Source organism: Canis aureus, chromosome 8 (assembly GCF_053574225.1).
Source record: "Canis aureus isolate CA01 chromosome 8, VMU_Caureus_v.1.0, whole genome shotgun sequence".
Classification (NCBI taxonomy): domain Eukaryota; kingdom Metazoa; phylum Chordata; class Mammalia; order Carnivora; family Canidae; genus Canis; species Canis aureus.
The window spans coordinates 46,958,776-46,980,039 of NC_135618.1; the positions used below are offsets into that span (position 1 = coordinate 46,958,776).

Sequence of the window (21,264 nt, forward strand, 5' to 3'; positions counted from 1 at the left end):
GACCAGGAAGGGGAGGACCCAAGAGTAGAAGATGAGATCAAGACCTGAGTTGAGACCAAGAGTTGGATGCTTAACCCACTGAGCCACCCAGGTGTCCTTACTTACTATTTTATTTATCAACACAGCAGAACAGATTACATACTTGCTCAGTAACTTGCATTTTCCACTCAGTTATGTATGGTTCATATCAGAACACATCTGGCACATTCTTTTTGATGGCGGTGTAGTATTCCACCGCGAGGCCCCATTGATGGACAGGCTTTTGTGAATACAAATGATGTAGCAGCAAACATCCTTGGGCACCTGACATCAGGCACCTGAGCAAGCTCATCTGTCAGAAGCAATTGTGCTTCCTTTCCTAAGAGTTGTCAAAGCTCTGTTCTAGTTTCTACCCGTCTTCCCAAGCATGGCCCACATTGCCTGCTTCTCTTTCTCTCGACTCCATAAGTACTTACAGTATGGCTTCTTCCCACAAACATACCTAAAGGGCACTGGTGACCTCCTTCCTTAGGGCATCGCCTCTGACTTTTCTGTAGAATTTGACCTCACTGCCCATCCCATCCTGAAACTCTCCTCGCTTGGTTATCTTTGTCTTCCCATTTCTCTAAGCACGCTTTTCCTATGACCTTTGGCAGCCTCAATGTCTGGCAAGAGCTCGTGGGAGTGGAAGCTGCTGGGGCAGCCCTTGGGCTGTACCCACTGACCTCAGTGCCTGGACCCCAGAGGAATGGGAGGTTTTGATCAATATCTGAATCCACACTCTCTCTTAGGCTCAAACCCTTCACTTAAAAACAAACCAAAAAAGTGTTGTATTTAACTCCCGCATTTTATGTTATTATCATCACTATTTTAATATTTATTATATACCATTTAAAAAATATGAAAAAGTGTAGGGACACCTGGGTGGCTCAGTCGATTTAACATCTGACTCTTGATATTGGTTCAGGTCTCTATCTCAGGGTTGTGAGTTTAAGCTCTCTGTTGGGCTCCAGGCTGGGTGCAGGGCCTACTAAAAAAAAGGTGTTGGGTGCCTGGGTGGCTTACTGGTTGAGCATCTACCTTTGGCTCAGGTCGTGTGATCCCGGGGTCCTGGGTTCAAGTCCGCACCATGCTCCCCTCAGGAAGCCTGCTTCTCCCTCTGCCAGTGTCTCTGCCTCTCCCTTTATTTTTTAAATAAAATCTTTTAAAAAAGTGTCAATAATAACAAAGAATACAACAAAAGAATAACACAACAAATACCAATGTATCCACCATTTGGTTTCATAAAATATGACCAACACAACTGGAGGCTCTTTTGTACCCTCCCTGCACCTCAGAGATAATCACTGTACTGAATGCGGTGTTTGTCATTCTCTCACATTTTAACTGAGTCCTGAATTTCTGGCTGACCTCTCTGGATATCTCTCTATGGGGATCCCATTCAGTATGGTGAAAAGCAAATGCAAGTGATTCCATTTATATAAAAAGGAAAATGTGCTCTATACATCTACCTATCATCTATCCTTAGAAATCCTTCCAGAAATATCTATATTGGGGTTGACCAAACAGAACATGGCAGCAGGCCTTTTTTCACACTTCTGTGATACATCCAAATATAGTTTACCTATCTGCTCATTTGTGTTTTCTAAATTTTAAAAAAGATTTTATTTATTTATTTATTCATGAGAGACACACACAGAGGCAGAGACACAGGCAGAGGGAGAAGCAGGCTCCCTGTGGGAAGCCTGATGTAGGACTCAAACCTAGGACCCCGGAATCATGCCCTGAGCCAAATGCAGACGCTCATCTACTGAGCCACCCAGGTGCCCGCCCTTGTTTCTAAATTTTCAACAGTGGAGCATGGATGACTTGACTATGAATGCCCCAAACCTATCTTCCCTGAAACCCTCTTACCAACTGAGCTTTAACCCCAGAAGTCCTTATTTCTGTTGGAATTCCATAGTTCTTCATAGGTGTGAAACCTGGCAGGCATGCTTGATGCCCCTTTCTCTCTTTCTCATTCCTTCAGTGGTTGAGTGGATTTCTATTGCCCCCGTTAGATTTTAAGTTCTTAAGGGGGTTCAGACCTTATGTGTCTCCCTGGGGGCCTATCACACTGCACAGCTCGTGAACAGATGGTCCCAAAGCGGTTATCGAACCTTCCTGCCTGAGGCTTCGGGCTAGTCTACACCTTGCAACTGTCACCTGGATTATTTATAGAAATTTCCTCTATAAATAGACAGTTTCTGTTTCAGGTATGGTTTGCTCTTGATATTTACGCTTTGATCTCTTACCCTCCCCGGGCCTCAAACTTAGAAACCGGAATTGGAGCTGGTATTCAAATCCTTAGTCGAAGTACAAAGAGCGCCCAGAAGAACTAAATCATAGTTGTGAAGTTCTTTTTCTTTTTTTTTTTTTCGCATCGACATTCTAACTGCTGTCACTACATTTGCTGGGGAATTCCTGACGAGATTTTACTTGTCCTTCCATGCTGTTCTTTCTGGGGCTTTCTTGTTTTTCTTTGTGATCAAGTTCCAGATGGCTCAGCAGTGCTTCCAAAATGAATATTTTGACAGATTGCTTAATGCTTGCAAACCATGTCACCTTCGATGCTCTAATACCCCTCCGGTACCATGTCAGCATTATTGTAATGCAAGTAAGTAATCCTGCTTGAACAACTCATTTGTTGGTGTAACCTATTTTCTCTACTTTGACTACTTATTCAAAGAGTAAAAACATTGCGGGGAAGATGGTGAGGTCTTCTGTATCAAAAAGAGAAAGGAAACAAGGCAAGTATTTGAATGCCAATGGGACCAAAGTAATTACTCAGAATTGAGCTCAATTTGATGCAGTGCTGTTAGCAACATGGATTTTTATCAACTCTTCTAATTAAGTGTTATTTAGGATTTACGAGTCAGTGCTGATGAATTAGGGGAATTGGATGGCAAATAATCTTTACTTGATGTGGATATTATGTTGTCAGTTCATTATCTCTCTGATATTCTTTTAATTCAGTGAAAGGAACAAATGCAATTCTCTGGACCTGTTTGGGCCTGAGCTTGATAGTTTCTTTGACCATTTTCGTGTTTATGTTCTTGCTAAGGAAGATGAATTCTGAACCATCAAAGGACGAATGTAAAAACACAGGTTGGTTGAATGGTCAGACTTTGGAATCTATTTCCAAGAGGTGGCTATTGTGATTTGAGTTCCTTCTCTTCTTTTTTCCTGTTGAGTTATTTCTTTGGTTAGAGCCCTTTCGAGCATGTTAGAGGACAGTTGTATTAAATGAACTTTGGGGCAGGAGCGAGCTGTCTTCTTTTTGGTGTTTGTCTCTTCTTTATAGGTGCCCCACAGAGTTAGCCTTCCCCTATAGTTTTCCCTCAGTAATTACTCTTCTGAGGTACTGGGCTTCCTTGGCAAACATCCATCTCTTTGACCAAAGTTAGCACATTGATTAAACGTTTACTTACTCTCAAGAAACTGCAAGCTCGGTCTGCTACTATCAGGAAAAATGTATTTGGCAAGATCCATGGCCTTATTTTTAATACAAATGTAAACATTTTTTGCTTGGTGAATATTTTACTGCCCCCAAAATGCTAGAAATGAATAGAATCAGTTGTTCCTGGATTATTTGAGCAGTCATTTTAAAGATCATTATCTTTATTAAGCAGCAGAGAACCAGTCTGAGAGAAGTGAATGTTCTACTTAAGGGCTTTTTAAGATAAAAATATTTCAGCAGCACCTTTGCCCATGATCTGATTTCCCAAATGCTTTGCAGCCTTTGGCCTATTTCTGATGCATTTATTTTCCATGTATAATCTGTAAAGCACCCCCCTCATTTGTCTTCTCATTTGCAGAAAAGGGAGGTAGATGGCTGTTCCACATAATTTACTCATTTTTCTTTTCTCATTTTCTTTCTTTCTTCCTTCCTTCCTTCCTTTCTTTCTTTCTTTCTTTCTTTCTTTCTTTCTTTCTTTCTTTCTTTTTCTTTCTTTCTTCTTTTTTTTCTTCTCTTTATTTTTGCCTGGGGTCTGAGAAACAGGTGGGGAATGACTTTAAGTGTGACATTTTGGAAGATGGAGTTATTCTGTGGCAGGTTGGGGAAGTAGTAAAACTTACCTTCACTGACATATAAATGGGGACATAACAGAGACTCCTTCCATACATGATCACAAAAAAATTCATTCTAAAATTTCTTTAAAAAAGATTTTACTTATTTATTAGAGACATAGACACACACACACACACACACACACACACACACACACACACAGGCAGAGGGAGAAGCAGGCCCCATGCAGGGAACCCCATGCTGGACTTGATCCCAGGTCCCCAGGATCACACCCTGGGCTGAAGGCAGCGCTAAACCGCTGAGCCGTGGGGGCTGCCCAATATAAAAAATTTTTGATATGATACCAAATGGTCTGTAAGAGAAGTATCCTTACTTTGAATTCTAAAGTGTCCCCCAAAGGCTCATTTTGTGTGTAACATACGGTAATCTGTCATTTCCACAAGTATAAAATAGAGCCCATAACTTAATGCCTTCAAGGGCCAAGTGGGTAACCAGTGAATGTAGCGGGCCAGGTGGAGGTTTCAACAGTTGAATAGCCAGGGCCCTTCCTCAAGGAGACAGCGGCTATTGACTTCAGGCAATTGTTTCCATGGAGGAAGGTTAGCTATTTGTTGTTTTTTTGAAAGAGACCAATTACCTAGATTTGCACATCAAATCCCTTGAAGGCTTTTTTTTTTAATCTCTTGATTTTTATTTTTTTTAAAGATTTATTTATTTATTTATTTATTTATTTATTCATCCATTCATTCATGATAGACAGAGAGAGAGAGAGAGAGAGAGAGAGAGAGGCAGAGGGAGAAGCAGGCTCCATGCGGGGAACCGATGCGGGACTCGATCCTTGGACTCCAGGATCGTGCCCCAGGCCAAAGGCAGGCGCTAAACCGCTGAACCACCCAGGGATCCCTAAATCTCTTGATTTTTAAACGTGGACCAACAGGGGGCACCTGGGTGGCTCAGTGTTTGAGGATCTGCCTTTGGCTCAGGTTGTGATCTCTGGGTCCTGGGATCCAGTCCCGCATTGGGCTCCCTGTAGGGAGGGAGCCTGCTTCTTCCTCTGCCTGTATCTCTGCCTCCCTCCTTGTGTCTCTCATGAATAAATAAATAAAATCTTAATAAATAAATAATAAGGGATCCCTGGGTGGCTCAGAGGTTTAGTGCCTGCCTTCGGTCCAGGGCGTGATCCTAGAGTTCCGGGATCGAGTCCTACGTCGGGCTCCCGGCATGAAGCGTGCTCCTCTGTCTGCCTCTGTCTCTGCTTCTCTCTCTCTCTGTGTCTCTCATGAATAAATAAATAAAATCTTTAAAATAAATAAATAATAAATAAATAAATAAATAAATAAATAAATAAATAAATAAATAAACAAACAAACGGAGGCCAACACAGCATATAAGCAAACACTTAAAAACACTGTATGGGCCTAAACAAAGTCCAATGTGGCCTATGGTCAGTTCCTGACTCCCAGTGCAGGACATTTGTTTTGTAGGAGATCTGTCTCCATTGCTTTGGGCCCTAAGGTGTCCTGCTAAGACTGCCAGGACGGCACCATCTGGGAAGTTGAGGTTGATCGTTCTGTTTCTACACAATCAGGATCGGCTCACCAGAACGAGGCGGATGCTGACCAGGAGAAGGGCCGTGATAGCAGGACCAGCGAGGAAGTTCTCTCGAGGGGCCTGGAGTACACAGTAGAAGAATGTACCTGTGAAGACTGTGTCAAGAGCAAATCAAAGGTGGATTCTGACCATTTCTTTCCACTCCCAGCTATGGAGGAAGGTGCAACCATTCTTGTCACCACGAAAACAAGTGACTACTGTAATAGCCTGCTGGCCAGTGTCACAGAGATGGAGAAATCCATTTTTACCAGATGATTAACCATTTCAACTGGTCAGAGCTGCTTTGAGAATCTTAACGTCAGAAGGAGTAATCTCTTTAGGATGATTGTACTTATCAGTTGCGGATAGAGCTTTTTGTCCTAATTCTAGAAAATCTTTATGTTAGATGTACTTCCCTACCTTATTGTTGGGAGCTTACCTGTGGAAATTTCCTTGGTTTCATGATTAAATTCTTGACTTACTGAAACAAAGCACTGCAGTGTGTAGATCCCATAGTCCCACATTTCTGTGGCTAGCCCCTTTCTCTCCTATACACACATACATGCATACGTTTCAGGCCAGATTTGATTATTATTATTATTGTTTTTAAAGATTTTATTTATTTATCCATGAGAGACACAGCGAGAAAGACAGAGACATAGGCAGAGGGAGAAGCAGGCTCCCTTTAGGAAGCCCGATGTGGGACTCCATCCCAGGACCCCAGGATCATGCCCTGGGCCAAAGGCAGACGCTCAACCGCTGAGCCACCCAGGCATCCCTGATTTTTATTATTAAAGAAAAGCAGGGCAGCCCCTGTGGCGCAGCGGTTTAGCGCCGCCTGCAGCCTGGGGTGTGATCCTGGCAGCCCGGGATCGAGTCCCGCGTCCCGCGTCGGGCTCCCTGCATGGAGCCTGCTTCGCCCTCTGCCTCTCTCTCTCTCTCTGTATCTCTATGAATAAATAAATAAAAAAAATCCTTAAAATAAATAAATAAACCCAAGTCCCCTTTAAAAAAAAAAAAAAAAAAGAAAAGCAAGGTTATCTATGTATTCCTGGAGACAGAAGAAGCCTAGAGTCAGCCACACTAATTTAGTGTGCAGTGCATGAGTGCAAGGCTCAATCACTTGTGAGCTTTCAGCTTAATGGAGACATCAGGCATTATTACAATCCCATAAATAAATGTGTAACTGCAAACTGTGATAAGGGTATAGCAGGTATCATTTTAAGACCCCAATGCAGGTAGTAATAATGATAGCTAAAACCTAGCCTTCCTAGGGCCCCCTGGGTGGCTCAGTTGGTTAAGCGTTGGACTCTTGATTTCAGCTCAGGTCATGATCTCATGGGTCGTGGGATCAAGCCCTGTGACTCAGGCTCTGTGTTCAGGAGGGAGTCTACCTGAGATTCTCTACCTCTCTCTCCCTCTGTCCCCTCTCCCCCCACCTCTCACGTTCTTTCTCTAATAAATAAATCTTAAAAAAAAAAACCCAACAAAAAACTTAGCCTTACTTATGTGCCAGGATTGTTCATGCTTCATCTGTACTAACTAATTTAATGCATACAATAAACCACAAGATAGGTGGACAATTATTACCTCCATTTCAGACAATGGCAGAAACTGAGTCAGAGCAAGGTAACATAACCAGTAAATGGCACAGCCAAGATTTAAACCCAAACATCATGATTTTTTTTTTCTTTTCACATCAGTTGAAGTCCATTTGAGTTCCTCATCTCTTTGGGCTATAATCTTAGTCATAAGTGGGAAGGAGGGATTCCCTTTCTGGGGTTGTGCATAGATCCTGAGGTGTTATGGAAAGGTTATGCAACAGGTGATGATGGCCTCTGATAATATGTTGAATTTGATTGTTGTTAAGATGTCCGCTGGCACCATAGCATAGACTTCAAAGTCTTGGGGCTGTGTGGCTTCTTCTTCTTTTTTAAAAATATTTTTATTTATTTATTCATGAGAGACACAGAGAGAGAGGCAGAGACACAGGCAGAGAGAGAAGCAGGCTCCATGCAGGGAGACTGATATGGGACTTGATCCCCGGACTCTAGGATCACACCCTGGGGCGAAGGAAGGTGCTCAACCGCTGAGCCATCCAGGTGTCCTGGGGCTGTGTGGGTTCTGTGTTGGGTTTAGGATATGGGGAAACTTGGTGAGCCCTTTTTGCCCATTGGGGGCCCATAATGGTTCCATTCCAGGCCCTTGAGGGCTACAGGAGACAATATAGTACAATGGTTTGGCACTGGCTCTTTTTCTTTTTTTTTAAATTTTCATTTATTTATGATAGTCACACACACACACACACACACACACACACACACACAGAGGGGCAGAGACATAGGCAGAGGGAGAAGCAGGTTCCATGCACCGGGAGCCCGACGTGGGATTTGATCCCGGGTCTCCAGGATCGCGCCCTGGGCCAAAGGCAGGAGCTAAACCTCTGCGCCACCCAGGGATCCCAGGCACTGGCTCTTAGAGCCAGATTGCCTGGGCTTGAATGTTGGCTCTGTTACTAGAAGTTATAGACTTTAGGTGACTGTGAGAGTTACTCAACCACTTGTGCCTCAGTTTCCCTACCTATACAATGGGAATAATAATAGAATCTACTTATAAAGTTGTTTTAAGGATTAAATAAAAACACATAGACACATTCATTTGCACATATACATGTGTGTATATATATTTACTTTTTTTCCATGAAAGTATTTGGTTCATAATAAATACTTTGAGTTACATTGCTGGAATGATTTTTTAAAAAAATTTAAATTCAATTTGCCAACATATGGTATAAACACCCAGTGCTCATCCCATCAAGTGCCCTCCTTAGTGCCTGTCACCCAGTTATCCCATCTCCCACTCACCCCCTTCCTCTGTTTCCCAGAGTTAGGAGTCTCTCATGGTTTGTCTCTCTCTAATTTTTCCCACTCAGTTCCCCTCCTTTCCCTTATAATCCCTTTCACTATTTCTTATATTCCATGTATGAGTGAAACCATAGATGATTGTCCTTCTCCAACTGACTTATTTCACTCAGCATAATACCCTCCAGATCCATCCACGTCGAAGCAAATGGTGGTTATTCATCTTTTCTGATAGCTGAGTAATTTACCCCAAAGATACAGATGTAGTGAAACGCCAGGGCACCTGCACCCCAATGTTTACAGCAGCAATGTCCACAACAGTCAAGCTGTGGAAGGTGCCACTATGTCCTCTGACAGATGAATGGATAAAGAGGATGTGGCCTATATATACAATGGAATGTTACTCAGCCATTAGGAGTTACAACGTTTAAAGGGAGTGGTTGGAGGTAGAAAACATTACAGCACAAGCTATGAGGTCACTAACTTATCCAGCCTCAAGTGCCATGAAGGTAAGGTAGGGGGCGCTCTGAGAAGGTAAATCACGTTATCCTCCCCACAACTCCATGAAGCAGGTATGTGATGCCTTCCTGGGGGTTACTGAGGCTGGAGGACCTAAACTAAGCTTTTGGGGGTGGGGAAGTTGGAGGGTGGATATAGGCACGTAGATTCTTGAGGATTACAAATTAACAACTGTAAAGTATAATTTTGAAAATGGCAAAGACAACCCCACCAATCAAACACACAAAAATTTTCATCTCTCCATTCTCTCAGTACCTGCTACATGTGCTATTTCGACATAATTGTTAATCATGGCATACAGAACACTTTGCATGGGACTTTTTTTTTTTTTTTTTTTACTTAATGCATTATCGTGAGCTTTTCCCCATACTTCCATCTTAGAATTCGCATTTTCAACTACTGCAAGAGATTCCTCATGAAGTGGGCTATGATTTGCTTAGTTATTCTTCCACAGTTGGGGTTTGGTACTTTCCACTCTTTCACTGTCATAAATAATGCTGCGTGACAGCCTTCTCCAAAGAGCTCTTGACTTCTCCTGAATCCAAAAGATAAACTGCCAGCGGCCAGAGGTTTTGTGTTGAGACAGTGTAGTAGGAAGACCGTGGAGTTGTAGGTCACACAGAACTTGGCTGGAATTCTGCCTCCACTTACCTGCAGGGCCTAGTCCTCAATTCAGTGTATTCAACGTGGATCAGTATTTATTAGTGGATCATTCAACTGTCTCCATTAGCATAAAAAAGAAAGAAAAATAGAAGAAAATACATTACCCATGTAATTATTTTGTTAAACATCTCCTTAAATGTATGCATGTGTACACTGGGTTGGAATGTAAAATGTATTTGTTTACTCCAGGTTTTGGGCAAAACCAGTTGGAAAAATGCCCTTTTAACCTATCTCCTCCATGTTCAAAACGGGGCAGTAACCTGAGCTTCATGTTATGAACACATGTTGGCCCAGCAGCATCCATCCACCTTCATCTCCAACGCCACCGTACCCCAGGCATACTATTTCTTGTTGGGCAACCGACTGCAGTGGCTTTCTAACCAGGTGCCCCTTCTCCACCCTGCCCCACTACAATTCATTCTTTTTGTTTTCTTTTGGGTGGCTCAGCGGTTGAGTGTCTGCCTTTGGTTCAGGTTGTGATCCCGGGATCCTGGGATCGAGTCCCATATCGGGCTCCCCGCATGGAGCCTGCTTCTCCCTCTGCCTGTGTCTCTGCCTCTCTCTCTCTCTCTCTGTGTGTGTCTCTCATGAATAAATAAATAAACAAATAAATAAATAAATAAAATCTTAAAAACGATTTCAGATCGCGTCACTCCTCTGCTTACATTCTTCCAACGGCTCCCCATTCCCTTACCTACTTAAAGCGGAAAAATCCGAGACCCACAAGGCCCTCCATCCAGCTCTCCGACCTGTCTCTCACCCACCCCCTGGCTCCAGCCAACCCCTCGAGGCGGGACCTTTGCACCCGCTGCTCCTTCCTGGGACACCTGTCCTGTGCATCTTCCACGGCCGCCTCGCAGCCATCGGTCAGGTCTCCGCTCAAAGGTCGGCTCCTGAGGCGCCCCCCCCCGCCCCGCCCCCGGAGATGCCCGGTTCCCACGGCTTGGCCCGTTACCCGATTTCACTTCCCTCCTAGCCCCTCCCGCTCCCCGGGACAGTGCGGGCTCGGTCTCCTCGTGGCGGGTGCGCGGCCTCCCCGGCGGCTCGGTCCAGGCGCGCCCCGCGACGGTCGCAGCGCGGCGGGTCTCCCACCTGCGGGCTCCCCCGACGCCCCCCGGCCGGCCGTGTTTACCTTCCGGGTCGGGGGCGGGCCCGCGGCGGCGGCGGCGCTCCACTTCCGGGGCGGGGCGGGGCGGGGCCGGCGGGCGGGGCGGCGCGCTGTCTCCCGGCCTGTCTGGAGCCCGGCGGCGGCGGCGGCGGCGGCGGCGGCGGCAGCGGCGGCGGCGCAGGCACCGGGAGCGGCACCATGAGCGGTGAGTGGCGGCTTGGCGGCTGTCACCCGGCCGGGCCGCCCCGGCTCCCGCCGCTGCAGCTGCACGCTCCGGCGCCGAGCCCCGCGTCCCGCCGGCTCGCAGACCCCCCGCCCCGGGCACCTGCGCTGCCCCGGCGTCCCGAGCCCGGGCTCCGGTCCCCGCCTGCGGTCCGCCGCTCGCGGCCAGCGCCGGGGCGCCGGTGCGCAGACCCCGGCCCTGCAGCCCCCCGGCCCGCGCCCTCCGACCTCGGGCTGCCCCGACCCCCAGCCCAGCCCAGCCCAGCCCAGCCCCGGGGCCCCTGCCCGCCAGCCATTCCCGTTCCCCGGGCCCCCCTGCCTTCGCCCCGGTGCCCCCGGGGCAGGGTGCCGGCCCCGGACTCTTCGTTTGCGCCCCCCGGGGCCCCGGGCCCCCGCCCCCGGAGGACCGACTTCTCCAGCCCCTTTGTCTTCCTCGCCCCTCCCGTCCCCTCGCGCCCTGTCCCCCGCCGCTTTGCTGGTCAGCCCCCGGCTGTCCCTCTCTGGTCCGGGCTCCTTACATTTTCGCCTTTTTTTTTTTTTTTTTTCTTTTTCTCTCCATACTCCCGCTCCTTTGCAGTTCTTTGAGGTCTCTCCGCCCTGCCCTGCACCCCTGCCGTCCTTGTCCCCTACTGAACCCATCCGGGTGGCCCCTTCCCCGGTGGCACTTTCCCAGCAGCGCCCCCCTCCCCGCCCCCCAGCAGCCCCCCAGCCCCCCCAGCAGCCCCCCTCCCCGCCCTCCAGCAGCCCCCCAGCCCCCCCAGCAGCCCCCCTCCCCGCCCCCCAGCAGCCCCCTCCCCGCCCTCCAGCAGCCCCCCAGCAGTCCCCCAGCAGCCCCCCAGCAGCCCCCTCCCCGCCCCCCAGCAGCCCCCCTCCCCGCCCCCCAGCAGTCCCCCAGCAGCCCCCTCCCCGCCCCCCAGCAGCAGCGCCCCCCCTCCCCGCCCCCCAGCAGCCCCCCAGCAGCCCCCCTCCCCGCCCCCCCAGCCGCCCCCTCCCCACCCCGCCCGCAGGGGAGGGGCGTGGTTACGGTGCGGAGGCCGGGAGCGGGAGGCAGGTGGGTGTGGACAGCTTGTGCTCCGTGTTGCTGAAGTTTAGTCCCTAGACTTGGCCGTGGATTCCCAGCCGTCCTCCGAAGCGATCTATTGGCGTTTTGGTGCTAAGTCATTCCTGGGTGTTTGAGCGCGGAGAGCGGCTCCGGGAAGCCGCGCAGCCCGCCCCGCCCGGGATCTGGGTTTGCTCGGGAGGACCCGCCTCCCCTCAGGCCGCCCGCCGGCCCCGTAACGTGGACCGGCCTCGGGAGTCCCCGCATCCAGCTCCGGCTCCCTTGGCCCTAGCCTTCCACCCCGGCTGTCTGGAGGGGGCGGGGGGGGGGGGAGCCAGGGCGAAGGGGCTGTGTCTCTCTGAAGTTTTAACTTTTGAGTTATCTCCATGGATTTTATTTTTTAAGATTTTATTTATTCATTAGAAACAGAGAGAGAGAGAGAGAGGCAGAGACACAGGCAGAGGGAGAAGCAGGCTCCTACAGGGAGCCCGATGCGGGACTCCATCCCGGGTCTCTAGGGTCACGCCCTGGGCCTAAAGCAGGTGCTAAACCGCTGGGCCACCCAGGGATCCCCCCGAGGATGATGATGATGATGATTTTTAAACAAGCCACGCACCTTCTGTTTTGCTGGTGTTCAAGAGCAAGATTTGTGAAATTGTTGGTCCTGATGAGGGAGCTGGGAAGGGGGCTTCCTGGAAGATAGTCCGTCCAGCTTATGTTGTCAAAGCAAATGATTTTTTGGCCTAATTGGATTTCTGGGTCCTTGAACATTAGTGATAACTGCAACAAAGAGGTGGTGAGCTGGTTTCCACCCAGGAGATAGTAAAGCCTGGTTTAAGCGTAGGCCCTGGAGCCCAGCGGCCTGAGTTCAAATCCTGACTCTGCCACATAAAGCTGTGTGATGTAGAGTAAGTTACTTGACCATTCTGGAAGTCCCAGCCAAACGGGGATAAGTCATATCACCTGTCATCAAGGCTTGTTGCAGTGGCTAAGTAACTTTATACAGCTTGGTACTGTGCTTCTCACATGGTATGTGTGCAGGAACTTGGACCCGTCGTGGTTTTCATAAGGACCCTCTGAGGTTCAGGTGGGGTTGTTTTCTGACCCAGCTCTGAGACAAGGGGCTGGGGCTAAGTACGCCTTGAAAAATCTCTTGCTTTGATTTTTTAAAACATTTTTAAAATTTTATTTAAGTTCAATTAATTAATATATAGTGTATTATTAGTTTCAGATGTAGAGTTTAGAGATTGCATATAACACCCAGTGCTCATTCCATCGCATGCCTTCCTTAATGTCCATCACCCAGTTACTGCATCCCCCCACCCACATCTCCTCCAGCAACCCTCAGTTTGTTTCCTATAGTTAAGAATCTTTTACAGAAAACCTCTTGCTTTTCATATGACTAAAGAGACTCTGTCTCAAGCTTAGGGTTCTGGACCATTCTCTTCCTTCGATCACAAGAGCAAGTGAAATTGACAAGCCAAGGGAAATTGATCAATGTGTCCTTCAAGAAGCCACTTAATATCAAAGATAAGGAGGCTTTAAAATTTAATTTAAAAAATCATTACAAAAGGAAACCAACAGATGGCTTTTTTAAGGAAAAAGTTCAGGATGAAAGCCTTCTTTTGGAAAGATTGTAACTGAGGCAGAAAAAGTGGTTGCTGGGGACAGAAGGAAATTGCAAGGTGTTTTCAATTTCTTCTTTCCCCCCATAGAACTAATTGAAATACATCACTGTATAAGTTTAAGGCAAACAGCATGATTGACATATATTGTGAAGTGATTACCATAATAGGCTCAGCTAACATCCATCCTCTATGGATATGATGAAAAGAAAGAAGAAAAGAATAATTTTTTTTCCTTATGAGACCTCTTAGGCTATACTCTCTTGATGTCTTCCTATATGTTGCACAGCAGTATTAGTCATCATGTTGTACATGACATCTCGAGTCCTTATTTATCTTATAACTTGGAAATTTGTACCTTTTGAACCCTTTCCTCCTATTGCCGCCTTCACATTTCTTGAGAAAACAATTGAAATAGTCTTCCCACCCTTGGGATTGATGATCAGCATACAATAAAATAGTGTTGCTTGGAAATATTTCCTCTCTTTCCTCTGTCCTTTTAAATAGAAAATCTCAAACATCTCAGTGTAGTGAGCATTCATCATCTCATGACCATCCCCTATATACTTATTTCTTTCTTACCTCTGTCCCCAGTTTGTTTGTTTATTTATTTATTTAAAGATTTTATTTACTTATTCATGAGAGACACAGAAAGAGGCAGAGAGAGGAGAAGTAGGCTCCATGCAAGGAGCCCAATATAGGACCCCATCCCAGGACTCCGGGATCACGCCTGGAGCTGAAGGCGGCTGCTCAACCGCTGAGCCACCCAGGCGTCCCATGTCCCCAGTTTATTTTGAAGCAAATCCCAGACACTGTATCCTTTCATCCATAAATATTTTAATATGTATCTCTAAAAATATAGGGACTCTTTTTTTAAAAAACATAGCTCAATTTCATTATCATAGCTATACGAAATTAGCAGTAATTTATATCATCAGATATTCAACATTCAAGTTCCCATAATTGCCTTATAATTTTATAGTGTATTTTTTAGACTCAGGATCTAAATAAGGTTTAAACAGTGCAATTTTTTTGGTCTTTTAGTTCTTTTTTTAACCTTAATTGTTATTCTTTTAGTGCTTTGTATATTCACAAAGCTGTGCACACATCATCATAATCAGTTTTAGAACATTTTCTTTAGTCCAAAAAGAAACCCTGTACCTGTTAGCAGTGGTTTCTCATTCTCCCTCCCCTTAGCCCCAGGCAACCATCAATCTACCCTATCTTGGATTTATTTATTTGGGATATTTCATATAGATTGAATCATATAATATGTAGCTTTTTTGCATCTGGCTCTTTTCACTAAGTATCTTGCTTCTAAGCTTCATCATATTGTAGCATGTAACTATACTTATTACATTTTGTATTTGAATAATATTTCATTGTATAGATATTCTACATTTTATTTAACCATTTGTCAGTTGATGGACATTTGACTTGTTTCCACTTTCTGGCTCCTCTGCATATTGCTGCTGTGAACATTCACCTACAAATTTCTGTGTGGGCATGTGTTTTCATTTCTCTGGGGTTGATATCTAAGAGTAGAATTGCTGGCTTCATTTGAGGAGCTGTCAGACTGTTTTCCAAAGTGGCTGCACCAATTTCCATTCCCACCATCTCTGTATGAAGGTTCTGGTTTCTTCACATCCTTGCCAACAGTCTTTTTGATTATGGCCATTGTAGTGGGTGTGAAGTGGTATCTTTATGTGGTTTTGACTTGCATTTCCTTAATGGTCTGTGATGTTCAGCATCTTTCCATGTGCTTATTGGCTATTTGTGTATATCTTTGGAGAAATGTTTGTTCAGATCCTTTGTCCATTTTTAAATTGGGTTTTGTTGAGCTGTAAGAATTCTGTATAATTTCTGGATAAAAAAAATTTCTGGATACAAATCTCTTAGATATATCGTTGACAAAAATTTTCCATTTTTTTTTTTTTTTACTTTCTCAATTGTATTCTTTGAAGACAAAACATTTTTTTTTTTTTAAAGGAATGAGTTCCCCTTTTATCTCTCTCTTTTTACCACTTACAGTTTTTGTTGAAGGAAATAGTTCATCCTGTTACAGGATAGACAATTTGTGGGATTTTGCTGACTGCAACCTTCTGGTGTGGTTTGACATGTTTCTCAGTCTCTTGTATTTCCTATAAAGTGTCAATTAGAGTCTGCTGTATTTTGTAGTTGAAAATGTTTGAGTAGAGTCAGAGGTCAGATGGTTTCAAGGCCAAGCACATTAAGTGCAAATAACCAGGAAGTGGAATGCCTAGGTAATGCATACACAAGATAAATGAGTATCCTGAGGCCAGAAACAACTCAGATGACCATTAACAGGGGAGATGATGCGCATATGTGGTATGGTCACATGATGGAAAACCTCAAATGTTAAAAGGAATAAAATGGATTTCTGCACATCACAGTGGCTGTATCTCAACATTAACCTCTAAAAAGCAGTGCACAGAATTATGCTAAAATACATACCTTGATGCACATTAAAACATGCATGTGAAACAATGTTTGCAGATTCACATATGTGTGTAGAAGCAAACAAATTGGAGGAAGGATACTTGCTGAAGGTGAGCAGTCGTCTTAGGATGATAGCAGTCACGATTTGTTTCTTTTTAAAGAATCCAGTAGGTAGGAATACTTGACTACCAGCCTCTACAAGCTAAGGAATTATGAATTTCAGTTAATGCTTTTGCTCTTACTTAGAAGGTAGAACTTGAAGGGTTGGAAAGTCATTAGCATTCTCAGGCACTGTCTTTCCTAAGACTTTATATTTGAAGGTCCTTGATGCTCATTTCCATCAGTAACTAGTCTGTCAGGAACCTTTAAGTTAAAAACCCTGTTTCAGGAGTGGGGAAAGCTTGACCCAGAGAGGTCAAATAATTTTTAAGAACAGTCAAGCTCTAGCGGCCTTATAGACCAGAGTTTGGGGCTTAGTGGGTAATTTACTGCTGTTTCTTGCCTGATGTTTGTGTGTATTTTAGCAGCTTTATCTTATTTTTCTGGAATGTTGAGGGTCATGGTTTTCTCTTTGGCATTGACTGGGTCCTTTCCAGCAGTAGCTTGTGTTTGGGATAAAGAATCAGCTGAAGCGAGTAAATGGAAAAAAGGATGTTTGTGGTTTTCATTCAAAGCAGAAAAAGTGATGATATCAACTTTTTTTTTTCCTCCTAATGAAGGCACTGTGTTGATCTGTTGTGGCAGATTGTAAGAAGAAAGTGTTCTACCGTCAGCAAATATTTGACCATGTCCAATGCTAGTTAAGTGGCAGTGGACTGAATCTCATTGACATCACTTCTCCTACTTTCTTGTTATAACCAGTAAGGAGTATGGTTTTTAGAGCTCTTAAAATGTGAAACCCAAATCTGACATTTTATGGACTTCTCTGAATTCTGGCAATGTGAACATAATTCCAGATAAAGCACCTTCCATCCTGCCACCATCTTGTCTATATGTAGGCCATGAATTCTCAATGGGAGTGAAAATTGGTTCTTGAGGGAGAAAGAAATTTTAATCTTGTGTGTAAAGCACAGATACACATGCAGTATGTAAACAGGCAATATACTTGTGATGTTAAAATTTCACGGAGAGGATGATTAAAAAAAAAAAAGTCTGAAAAGGATCCTAAGGGGAAGGTAATGAGGAAAAGGTTGAGAAACAGTGGTATGAGCTGAAGTAATTTTGCCATTACCATATAAACTTGCATTTTGCTTTCATCCTTAGCATTTTAGGGTAATGCCACATTGCTATGTGGTCTTCGTATTGATCGCTTTTATAGACTTCATAATCCATCATTAATCCATTGTTTTACATGTAGTATAATTTTTAAATTGTTTGATTCTATTTGTGGAAACTGAGCTTATTTTACCCCTTTCCTTTTTAGTGAATGTTTTTGTTTAAGGTAGGTTTCCTTCCTTTAGATTGATATGTCTTTAGGATGATTTTTCTAAAGTAGCTGTAACATGAAAGTGTTGATAGTTCTTGATTGTTCTGGCTTTCGAAGTGGTTGTAGTAGTTACAGTGCTGCTGGTAGGAGAGAGGACTCTAGTGGCAACAGAGCCTGGCTATAAATTCAGGATTCAACATTCAGACATTTACTGAATGATGGTTTGGTGTTTCTTCTATCACTTAGCAGAGGGCTGTAGTGTTGGCGTCTGTCAAAGCACATTGAATGAACGTACCAAAAAATGTTTAGTTGGAGTAATGAATGAGTTAGCCAGGACTCTTCAGTTGCATGTGGCAGAGTAGAAGCTGATTTCGAAAAATTGGAGTTTAAAGCATCTTGTAATCGAATGTCTAGGGATAGTGCTGTCTTCAGGCTCAGTTGCATCCAGGTGCTTAGTGAGTCATAAGGACTACCTTTTTGGTCAATTTGAAACTCTGCTTTCCTTTCTGTTAGCTCCGTCCTCCAGCAGCCTGTGCTCCATGGAGGCAAGATGGCTACCAGCAGCTTTGGGTCTCATCCTACAATGTAGCAACACCTGAGCCAAGAGTGGGCCTCTTTCCCAGTTGCTCCAGCAAAAGTCCTGAGGCTGACTCACAGCAGTCTGGCCGGCTGTGTGGTCATCCTGGAACCCGTCAATGTGGCTCTGGTCAGCCAAGTCTGGATCGCATGCCCAGTCCAGAGCCCAAGGGTGGTGTCTGACTTGTTGTCTGGATAGAGGATGAACTGAATGGGGAGGGCTGTTATAATTTTGAATGGAACAGTCAGGGAAGGCCTCACAGGGAAGGTGAGGTGTGAGCAGAGACCTGAGGGAAGGAAGGGTGACTCTTGGGTCTTTCAACTGAGCAGCTGAAAAGGGTAAGAATTGCCCCTCACTGAGGTGGGAAAGTCTGTGGAACATCAGTGTTGGGTGTGGGGTGTAGCAGTTTGAGGCCCTCAGGGGAGTGAGGACTCTTTCCCAGGCCCTAACTTCTGCATGCCCATCCTGGAGCTCTTTAGAGGCCTGGCGGTGGTGCCTTCTCTGTTCTCACTGCCCCACTCTGCTGGGCCCATGCTCCCAGGCTTCCTACTTGGAGGGAACCTTGCCCACCAAATCTTATTTTTCCTTGCTTGCATCTGCATGTTTTGGGATCCGCCCTTTCTTCCTCCATCTTAAAAAAAAAAAAAAAAAAAGCACACAAACCCCAAATCCCAAAACGACATTAAAGATTATTGTGAAAACATGGAATATCCCTATCAATATACCTCCCTAGAACATTAAATATTTAGATTTTTAGGTATTCCACTTCTGTCTTTGCTCAGCGCATATGCATTTTACATAATTGCCTTGAGTCTACATCTCAATTAGTGTTTTCACTTAGTTACAGCATTTATCCATTTGCCTTCCTGTCAAAATTATTTAAAAAGCCTGCATAACGTTCCACCAAATGGATATACCGTTGTAGGAAAAGAAAGTAAATTCCATTTACAATGTTCTAGGTTGGAATTGGCATACGTTTTCTGTAAAGACCCAGATAGTAAATAATTTCTCCTTCGTGGGCCATCTGGTCTCTGTCCCAACCACTCATCCCCATTGTTGTAGCATAAAGTAGCACATGCAATCAATAAAGAAAAGATGTGGCTGTGTTCCAATAAAACTTTATTTAGAAGAAGAGGCAGCAGCTGGATTTGGTTTGTGTGCTGCCCCCCGTTCCAGAACACTACCGGAAAAATCTGTGTGCCCGTGATACTGTGTTTCGGCAGTCATTGGGGTGTAGTGGAAAAAAGTTTAGACTCAGACAACCCTGGATTTAACTCCCCATGGAAGAGCCTGAGCATGTTATTGAGCTTCTTTGGCTCTGGATTCCCTCATCAGAAAATGGAAATAAAAGCAAATGATGAACATATAGTGCCTTACAGAGAACCTGGAGGTTGGAGGGCCTGGTGAAATAGTCCCTTATTCCTTTTTTCATCCTCCCCTTCCTCCCCTTCAGTTTAGTGGCCAAGGTGTCAGGAAGGTATTTTGATATTTTGGTAACTTTTTGTATGTGTTGCCATGTTGCCTTTCAGAATCCACTGCACTGGTATGTTGTTAGCAGCAGTGTGTGCCTATTTCCCTACAGGTTTACCAGCATTAAATGTTTCTTGGTGAATTGAGTAGTTATATAATGGTAACATGTGGCAGCTAATTTAGTGGGTTTATAATTTGCATTTCTCCAGCCATGAGGGAAGATACACTTTTCCTTCAAAATGCTTGCACAGTGCCATTTTAGTGTTTTTCTAAGCAGAGATTGGCGAACTGTGCTGGCCACCTGTTTTGTGAATAAAGTTTTATTGGAATACAGGCACATCCATTCATTGACTGTTGTTTATGGCTGCATACACTCTACAGTGGCAGAATTGAGTGGCCGTGACAGAGATCTTATGGTTTGCAAAGCCTAAAGTATTTACCATTTGTTATGTACAGCAAATGTTTGCTGAGCCCTGCTCCAGAGTAAATGCTTTGCCCATTGATGAATATGCTGTTGACTTGGTCTTTGATCTTAGACCTCACAAGGCCAATGAGGCTATCTATCTCCTTTAAAGCAGAGCCTGCTTCTTTCCATTGTGTGGTGGTGGACAGTCTGTCTTTTTGTCCTGGCCCAGCTGTGCCACTTGACCCCACAGTACAGAGAACTAGTGCCTTGACTTTGGGGAAGAATAAAGTCTGTATTATTTGTTTATGTACAAATGCTGAGCAGACAAAGCTGCTGCTTCCCTCAGCCCATTACACATACCCACAAGGCTGAGGCTGCTTCTGTGTCCTGGCTCATTCTGGTCCTCTCCATTTAAAGCGGACACTTTGGGGAGCCACAGAATCTAACTCCAGAGCCTTGATTCAGCAATTGTTGAGTTCCTTCTGTAAGCAGGGGTGTATTATCGCTGGTTCCACTCAATCTTGGATAGGAATGAGGAGCAGGTTTATGATTCCCCATAATCCTTTCTGTACGGATTATACTAGGGGTGTGGTATGGTTGGAGGGTCACAGGAGCACTCCATAGAGAACAGTTTATTTTGCCTGTGACAGGAAGGTTTCTCATGGAAAGTGACGCTTGGGCCAGCCACTGAGAAGTTGGTTTGTCTTCCTGGGCCCTTTGCAAAGGGATCCCTGCATGGAAGTTGAGCTGCCTGAGGTTAGCCTACTAGCCTTTCGGGCATTGGCAGGCCTAGGCATTGTGGTAAAGTGTTGGGGCACTGTTCCTGGGGCAAGTGATCTGTGTCTCCAAACCTCAGTTCCTTTATCTGTTATGATGCTGCTGCCATCACCCATCTTACAGTTAGATATAAAGGTTTTATGTGTGTCTCAGAAAATTGGTAGCCGATATGGCCTCTAGTGTATTGTGTTTGATTCACGCAGAGTTGGATGAAGCAGTGCTCCAAAAAGTATAATTAGGTGCCAGTTAATATGAAAATCTAAGTTTCTGTCTTTTCTTGAAAAACCAGAAGATGGGACAACCGCTAGCTGGGGTTGCTATGAGGTGTGATCTGCTTGAGCCTAGTAGCAGCTTCTGTTTCTACAGAGACATCCCCCTCAGCTCCCTCAGTCCCTACTTCTGCCCACAGCACTCATTTCCATTCTCTTCCTGACCCTGCTAGAGTGGGAGTGAGGGTGTGTGTGCATGTG

The 21,264-nt window shown here is 45.1% G+C and overlaps 2 protein-coding genes across 7 annotated transcripts in view; both read left to right on the top strand.

The window, feature by feature from the left end:
• The first annotated feature begins 2,284 nt into the window (after positions 1–2,284).
• TNFRSF17 (TNF receptor superfamily member 17) lies at positions 2,285–6,132 on the top strand. Its single transcript, XM_077904927.1, has 3 exons — positions 2,285–2,635; positions 2,995–3,126; positions 5,640–6,132. Exons 1-3 carry the CDS (start codon positions 2,518–2,520, stop codon positions 5,915–5,917), a joined length of 528 nt encoding a protein of 175 aa, XP_077761053.1. The 5' UTR covers positions 2,285–2,517; the 3' UTR covers positions 5,918–6,132.
• A 4,783-nt stretch (positions 6,133–10,915) lies between these two features.
• The window catches only part of SNX29 (sorting nexin 29), a 531,581-nt gene continuing 521,232 nt past the window's right edge, over positions 10,916–21,264 (top strand). For all 6 annotated transcript variants that reach the window (XM_077906677.1, XM_077906675.1, XM_077906674.1 and 3 more), the window contains exon 1: positions 10,916–10,997. In XM_077906677.1, the coding sequence (XP_077762803.1) occupies positions 10,991–10,997 (7 nt within the window). In that variant the 5' untranslated portion in view covers positions 10,916–10,990. The remainder of the gene's footprint in view (positions 10,998–21,264) is intronic.

What these genes read in the sequence shown, in the direction of transcription:
- TNFRSF17 (XM_077904927.1), top strand. Translation starts at nt 2,518, where the DNA reads ATGGCTCAGCAGTGCTTCCAAAATGAATATTTTGACAGATTGCTTAAT. An exon ending in TCAGCATTATTGTAATGCAA is followed by an intron (nt 2,636 to 2,994) that starts GTAAGTAATCCT and finishes CTTTTAATTCAG; the next exon opens with TGAAAGGAACAAATGCAATT. An exon ending in GGACGAATGTAAAAACACAG is followed by an intron (nt 3,127 to 5,639) that starts GTTGGTTGAATG and finishes CTACACAATCAG; the next exon opens with GATCGGCTCACCAGAACGAG.